Source organism: Phytophthora ramorum, assembly GCF_020800215.1.
Source record: "Phytophthora ramorum isolate Pr-102 chromosome Unknown Phyram_PR-102_s0001, whole genome shotgun sequence".
Lineage (NCBI taxonomy): Eukaryota > Oomycota > Peronosporomycetes > Peronosporales > Peronosporaceae > Phytophthora > Phytophthora ramorum.
The window spans coordinates 2,394,760-2,403,086 of NW_027150647.1; the positions used below are offsets into that span (position 1 = coordinate 2,394,760).

At 56.1% G+C, this 8,327-nt stretch overlaps 1 protein-coding gene across 1 annotated transcript; it reads right to left on the minus strand.

The window, feature by feature from the left end:
- Positions 1-5,115: 5,115 nt before the first annotated feature.
- On the minus strand, positions 5,116-5,388 carry KRP23_413 (uncharacterized protein; the record flags this gene model as incomplete). The annotated part of the gene is made up of 1 exon (XM_067896015.1): positions 5,116-5,388. The coding sequence occupies one exon, from the start codon at positions 5,386-5,388 to the stop codon at positions 5,116-5,118; it is 273 nt and encodes a 90-aa protein (XP_067750972.1).
- Between the last annotated feature and the right edge of the window lie 2,939 nt (positions 5,389-8,327).

An 8,327-nucleotide genomic window follows, 5' to 3' on the forward strand; every position in this document is an offset into this window, starting at 1 on the left:
GTCCTGGAACTGGACGATAAGTTCGATATGGTGTTGGGCATGCCGTGGCTTGCACGGCATGATCCGGTGATCGACTGGATGAAGCGCACGATCGTGCGCTTCGGGAGCAGCAACAGCGCGACAGAGAGCGATGGCCCTGTCGGCGCAGCACATGCACCATGTGGTGCATGCGGCCCTCCATCAGAGACAGCGCGGAATGCGGCTGTCTCCGGTCACCCCAAGCGAACGCCAACGACTGCGAGAGTCGTTGGGAGAAGATGTGGATCGAATCAGCAGGGCCTGGTTCAATCCGATTCGAGAGGGTCTCGAAGCGTCCGGAGCGACGCGGTAGTGTCGACAGGTAATGTCGACACACAATTGGTCGAAAGACACTCCGCCGTTAGGCGTAGAGGTAAAGAAGACGCGTCGGCTCCCAGAGCCGACGCTGCAAGCAGTACGGGCGGTTGCAAACGTCCCGCACCGGAAATGCTTGCGAGCTCGCGTGCAGCCGGGCTGCACGACGAAGCGGTGCGCGATCAAGCCGGGCTTGAACGCGTGCGCCCGCGGGTAGAACCCGCCGGCGAATACAAGGAACAACTGTCCACGGCCGGGCCTGGACAAGAAGAAACTCGCGGAGCCGGGCTCCGCACGAGAAGTGAACGGCGCAAGCGAGAAAAGCTGCGCAAGTCTCGGTCAGGGACTGAGACGCTACAAGCAGTGTCTGCCGAACAGACACAGGAGTTGGAGACAAGCGTCGAGACCCTGAGTGTCTTGACGCGTATGAGTATTGGTCTCCAATACAAGAAGATGAGGCTGGATAATCCTCCGACGTTAGCGTCGGAGTCGATGTCGCTCCCAGCCACAAGCTGGAAGCGTTTCGCTCGCGACCTGCACGATGGACGCATTGAGCAGATCTGCATCTTCTCGGACGTCGAGAGGATGACGTGTGCAGCGGAAGAGCTGAAGCAGCTCATCACTGAGGGCGCGGACGCCCTCAGCGCGAAGTCGAAGAAGGAACGGTTCGACGAGCAAGGCTGGGACTCGCTCAAGGCGAGCCCCTTTTACAAGGTCTTGCGTGAGTACAAGGATGTACTCCCGGACGACATTCCTGCGGAGTTACCGCAGGATAAGGGTGTTCAGCACGAGATTGATCTCGTGCCGGGAACGAAGTACTGCGTCACGCGACAGTGGCCACTGCCGCGTGAGCAAGTCAAGGCAATCGACGACTTCTTTGAAAGTCGTCGCAATGCAGGACAAGTGCGGGAATCGAAGTCCCCGCACAGCGCGCCTACGTTCTGTGTGAAGAAACCACAGGGCGGGTGGCGCATCGTTCATGCGTACAACAAGCTGAACGATACGACGGTACCGGCACAGACGCCGATACCTCGAAAAGATGTGATCATCGATTCGATGACCTCGAGTACTATCTTCAGTACTCTGGATCTGAGAGACGGGTTCTATCAGATCCTCATGCGTGAGAGTGATATCCCTCTCACGGCGGTAAGCACTCCGAGCGGCATGCTCTGGGAGTGGCTCGTGATGCCGCAGGGGCTGAAGAACGCCCCAGCGACGTTCAACAGGTGCGTCACGCACTTGTTGCGCTCGGTGCGCGACTTCGCACCGAGCTATTTCGACGACGTGTTCATTCACAGCCAGGCTGTGAATGGGAAATCGGATGTGGAGATGCATACAGAACATCTCCGCAAGTTGCTTGAGCTCATGCGAAAGCACAAGCTCTACGCGAACCTGAAGAAGTGTATCTTCGGGGCAACCGAGATACCCGTACTTGGGTGTCTCGTGGGGAAGAACGGCGTACGCCCTGACCCAGGAAAGGTCAGAGTGATCAATGAATGGCCTACGCCTTCAAACGTAAAGGAACTGCGGCAGTTCCTTGGACTCGCCACGTACTTGTGCAAGTACGTGAGCAACTACGCGGGCAAGATTCGCCCGCTGTCGCAGCTCTTAAAGAAAGAGGCTGCATGGGAATGGACTGCTGATTGTCAGCAGGCCTTCGAAGCAGTCAAGCAGGGCTTGACTGAGGCGCCGATCTTGGCGGTGGCCGACCAAGATCGCCCATTCCACGTGGTGTGCGATGCATCCGATTTCGCGATCGGATGCGCACTGATGCAACTCGATCACGAAGGTCGTGATCGTGTGGTTTACTACCAATCGCGTCAGCTGAAGCCAGCTGAGCGCAATTACCCGGTACATGACAAGGAACTCCTTGCCATGAAGTATGCACTCGCAAAGTTTCGAGTGTATCTACTTGGGAGTAGACCATTCGTGGTCTACACCGACCACGCATCGTTGCGTACGGCGATCAAGTCGCCGCACATATCACAAAGAATGGCACGGTGGCTGTCATTCTTTGCTGAATACAACTTCCAGGTTGAGTACAAACCTGGAAGGTTGAATGTCGTGGCCGACGCGCTTTCGCGTCGACCAGATTATGCGGTGCACGAGGCCGACGCCAACGCAGTTGGCGTCGTCAGGACGACTACACCCTCGTCGTCCTTGTTGGATGACGTGAAGGCCGCATACGCACATGATGCGGATGCGAAGCAGTTGTTGGAGTACTTCTCCACACCTTCTGACAAGTCTCGTCAGAAACTGGCCAAACACCTTCGTGCCCGTGTACACCGTTATCGTGTACACAATGGTCTGCTGCTTTACAGCGCAGTCGACGACAACGCAGATCGCATTGTCGTGCCGGATGATCATGAGCTGAAGCTCAAGATCACGTACGAGTACCACGATGCCCCGACATCGGGACATCCTGGCCGTGAGAAGACATACTTGCTTCTCACGCGTGACTTCTACTGGAGTCATCAGTACAAATGGGTACGCAAGTACGTTCGTGCTTGCGAGGTATGCCAGCGTGTGAAGCCTGCGCCCAACTCGCAGGCTCCGCTTCAATCACTACCGACTCCGTCGGAGTGCTGGCAGTCCATTTCAATGGACTTTGTTTTTGGTCTTCCGCAAGACAACAAGCGGAGGACTGGTATAGTGGTCTTTGTTGACCGCTTCAGCAAGATGGTGCATCTTGCTGCAGTACCAGCCGAGGTGACAGCCAAACAGACGGCATGTCTGTTTGTCGACATGGTGTTTAGACACCATGGGATGCCACTCGACATCGTGTCGGATCGGGATCCGCGCTTTACAGCGCGATTCTGGCAAGAAGTGTTTACACTTCTTGGGACGCAGTTGTCCATGTCGACTGCGGATCACCCGCAGACCGACGGACAAACAGAGCGTGTGAACCGCGTGTTGGTTGACACCATGAAGAGCTACGCGCACTCGTTCCATCAATGGAGCGACTGCTTGCCGATGGCGGAGTTCGCCATCAACAACTCGGTGCATGTCTCGACAGGACACACACCGTTCTACGTGAATGCCATGAGGCACCCACGCGTACCGAGCGTACTCGGTGCGGTAGCTCCTTCCTTAAGTGGGGGAGGGTATCCGGTTAATTCAAAACAACCGGATAAGCACGCTGATACAAGCAATGTATCAGCTGTGACGACTCGCGCACGTACTGCGCGCAGTCATGGCGTCGACAACGCAGTGTCTACGACGGACGTAGACACTTTAAACCACAACGGACGTCACGCGCAGGCCGGGCCTGCTGCGAACAAGGAGCACGAACTGAACCAGGGGTTCAGCTCGGATGCAATGGACTTTGTCCAGCGTCGACAACCCGTAATTCGGTTTGTCCAAGATGCAATAGCAGCTTCTGTCGATCGACAGAAGCTGAATGCCGATAACATCGGCAGGGGAAACACAAATGAATTCAAAGTTGGTTCATTAGTTCTGTTAGCTACTCAGAACCTAGCTAAACATGCAGTTTCCGATTTCGGAGCAAGCTTGCTTGCTCCGCGCTTCATTGGGCCATTCACCGTGCTGGCGAAGCATGGCAACGCGTACACACTGGACATACCGTCCAGCATGCGCCTGCACCCAACGTTTTACGTTGGGCGACTGAAGCCGTACGTTCAGCACGAGTCACCTACGTCTGGTGACTCGCCAAAGCGCTCTCGAGCGCGGCGACGCGCTTCGAGACGCCAGAGAGTCTCGTCCCGACCTCGACCTTTACGTTCGAGGTCGTCTGCGCAACCTCCGCGAGCTGAGCCTTCAACAAGCTCAGCTCCTGACGCAGAGCAGCGAACTGCGACGCTTGGAGACGCTCAACAGCCTCCAAGCGAGACTCAAGGTTTGGTTGACCAAACCCGGGGCGTCTTCCCGCCCCCCCCCCACCCCCGTTGCGAGACGCACGCGGGGCAACTCGCTGGATCGTCCAGCGAATTGTTGGTCATCGGAACCAGACCCAAGGTCCGGTTCATTTTCGTATTCGTTGGAGAGGATTTCCTCCCCAACACGATACGTGGGAATCACGGAATGTCCTGATGGAGGACATTCCGGAAATGGTGACGGCGTACGAAGGCCGCCACCGCCACCTCCGCCGAAGGGCGTAAAACTTGGGCGAGCGCTGTAGTCGCCTACAGCACTCGGATAAGTGCTGCGATTATCCGCAGCACTAGAAGACGCCTGCGCCTGAAAACTGGCGCGCAGGGCCTTGAGGTCGTCAGGTACACACATGGACGTGTACTCGTTGACGTCCCGCTCGGTGATGCGTACTGCTCCAGGGTAGCAGTACTCACAAGCAGTACTGCGCAAGGAAGTCCAATACCGACTGCACCATGGTGCAGTCGTTCAAGTTTACCACGCTTCGAGAACTTCTCGTAGCGCTCCCGCGCCTGGTAATCCGGTCGCGATAGCCAGCGGGGTTCTTGTTGAAGTTTTCAACAAAGGCACTCCAACTTTGACAAAGTGCCTGCCACTCGGGCACTTTGCTTCTGCGAGAAGTCTTCTTGCTCGCAAACCATCGGAGCTCATGGAAGAGCCCGATGTAGTAGTCGCGCCTTTGATTCGTTAACGGATCAAAGTGTAATCGCTTCGCGACGTCATCGTCAATGATGGCGTTGCACGAGTACAGCGCGTACAGATTCGGTGGCGCGGTCGCACCGAATCGGCTGCCGATCTCAGACTGAGACGGCATCCACGGCTCGCGCACTGGCTCAGTGTGCGAGGCCGCAACAACAGCGGATGGAGCAAAGTCATCTCCATCCCGCGGAGTCGTCAAGGCTCCGGTGGCAGCGAGCGGTGTTCCACTGCCGCTGCGCGAACGCTTCGAGCTCGAAGCGTTCGAGTCGTCCTCACGTGGACGACGTAGACCCACATTGGGGTCAGTGTGGCCCGGAGACAAGATGTCCTTGTCTCCTTCGAGTTCCCCCTCCTCGACTTCACTTCCGTAGTCGAGGGGAACTCCCTCTCCACCCGGAGAGTAGATGCCCACTCCGGTTTCGACAGCAATGATCTTGCCTGTCTTGTTTCGGATGGCATGTTTCTCATGCCATATCGAGTGGTATCCAGCAACAGAGAGGCGACTCTCTGTTGCCGCGCTTGTCGACATCGCCGTCGAGGCGATGCCAGTAGCGGTCGTGGCTGAGGCAGCGGCCGTCGTCGCCTTGGAGGCGACGACAGCACTTGCTCTTGCCGAAGCGGCCGGCGTCTTGGACGAAGACGTCGTTGGCGTGCTCATTGGGAATGAGCACGTGTTCTCCCGAAGAAAATACGGATTGACGTGTCGAGACCGGCACGTCAAATCCTAACGGGGGGATGGTGTAGCGGGGCTACACATTCGGTTCACCTCCTACCTTAGTGCAACATGCACTAAGGCATACATTCAGGTGACCACCACAGGGTGGTCCACATTCATAGCAAAAGGCATATGACTGGTAGAAAGTAACACCTTTCTACCAATGAGAGTCATTCAATAGATAGGGGTTCTGCCAGCCATCCAATGGCAGAACCTCTCATTAGAAATATCAGTTTTAGGAGGAAACCCCATTTACAATCAATACAGTTCTCATTTACCACCAAAGCTTCCGTTTGGTTCATTTATCTAGGTTTAAGTATACTTGTGGATACAAGTATACTGAACTTAAGTAAACTACTCCTACGCTTCCTCCTACACGTGCGCACACGTGTAAGCTTAAGTAGTGGGTCTAAGCAGACCCATTACAACGATCGCCCCCTGGCCAAGCTATCCAGATGTGCGACGTGTCCTTGGTTGACTAGGTGAGCCCTTCTTCGGGTAGGCCAATGTAGTTCCTTCCCCGGGATGTGTGGACGCCACTTGTGTCTTGCAAGGCAAATCAGAATCTATTTAAGCAAAGGTAAAAGTCCTAAAGATCTCTCTCCCTATCCCCATCCCGCTTGCGTGCCCACCGACTGCACATCACACTTGAACTTCCATCTGTATATCTTGACCTCGTATCGGAATGACAGTAACATTGTACCTAGCATCCATCCGATCCAACTGTACCACTGTGGCGGTACCATGTCGATCTGATCAGGTGAGTCCAGATGATCGCGTATGCCCAGATGATCGCAGATGTCTGGTTGATCGCAAGCGTCCGGATGATCGACTGTACCGAAAGGGTGGTACCAGGCAGATAAAATTACCTGTACCATCATTGTGGTACCAAGTCAGGTGCTGGGCTATCCGGACATATCCGGCACCAACCCCAACCCTTCTGGTCCAATCAGTCCAGACGCGATCTCTTCCCATCATCGGCAATTTGACCCAGGTCGCTTCACCTCACTTCCTCAAGCGCAAGGTGCTGTGTGACTCCCGTCACACTTGGTAGCACTTGTAGTCAATCCTCGCCTACGCGGGTAGGATTGGACTACCTGAATCCTCTGTGGTCTCAAGCATTGAGCCACCATGGATCGCAGTGAGTTTCCTCACTTGAACGACTCGCAGTTCGAGTCCGTTCGGAAGATGGCGGGCATCGTCGGGATGGATACCCTCCAGAGCTTGGCGGCAGCAACACCTGCCGAACGGCTCGAGCGCGTAAGCGCTTTCGACACGTACGAGCAAGGGCTAATCGCCCATGTACGTGGGAGCCTACAGGCCCCTGTGGCTGAACGGAAACCAGTTCAGCCTAAGCCTTTGAGGCTGAAGGTTAACCTCTACGAAGGAAAAGAAGGGGGAAATCTTCACTTCTGGGTCCGAGAGATCGAGCTCGCTGTGGACACGGCTCTCGTCTCGGACGAGCGACTCCGCGTCGCTTTTGCTCTCTCCCACCTAAGTGGTCGAGCAAAGTGCTGGGCGTATACGCGCGAAGCGACAACGCCTGGATGCTTTGCATCCTGGGCTCAGCTGTGTGAGCAGCTTCGAGCCGCCTTCCTCCCGGCGAACTATGAGTACCGCCAGCGCTCACACTTCCTTGCGTGCAAGCAAGGGAGACGTGAGCTGTATGAGTACATCCAGAAGATGCGGGAGCTTACCGCATCTCTGGTGGGAAACCCATTCCATAAACACGGTGTTCATGGACGGCCTACGAGTAGGCCCAGCGCGCACGCAGCTGTTTCGGGTGCAAGCAAGCACCCTGGAAGAAGCGATTCAAATTGCTCTTCAGGAGGAGTACAGCCATCGACAGGCTCGCACTCCTGCCACTGCGTGGCTTGGGGGCTCCACTCAGGGCGGGCCCCAAAGTAGGGGCCCCTTCAACGGTCCTGTGCCGATGGACCTGAGCCTTGCCGAACAGCACGACATGCGCTGTTTCGGCTGTGGCAAACTGGAGCACATGAAACGTGCGTGTTCCGCGGGAGGAACAACCCGGCGATTTCCTTCCAAGCCCTTCGGTCCTAGGGGTCGCTGGCAAAAGCCACGACCCCGTGGCCAGGGGAACGCAGGGAACCAGTAGGGGCGGGGAGCCCTACTGGGGAAGATCTAAGTCTTCATGAGTGGTGCGCGGGTGGTGCGCACCATGAGGGCTTAGCCCCTGAGAGTCTCTGTACTCTCGAAGCGGAGAAGGGCAGAGGAGGGCTGCTTGTAGTACATGCAAATGTACGGGGATACGATCATCCCATGAGAATCTTGATCGATTCTGGGGCGTCAAAGAACTTTGCACGCCGCCGGACGGTCGCTCGCAAGAGCGACCAGTTCACCGATGCTTTACGAGAAAGCAAAGGGAACGGGCATGTCCTAGTCAGACTGGCTGACGGGACTGTAGTGGAGGTGCCCAAGGTCTTTATGGACCTGTCCGTCAAGTTTGAGGACTTAATTCCACTGAACGATTCCTCGTTCTTGATATGGACAAGTACGACTTGATCCTGGGCATGCCATGGCTTGAGAAGCATGAGCCCTGGATAGACTGGCGCGGCAAAGCCATCGGGGCTAGCCGGCCTGTTGCTACTGACAGAGCATTGGTGAGTCATGTTCCCACCTCTGTCAGCAGCCGGGCCTACCACCGGAGCCGAGTCAGAAACGACTCCGAAGA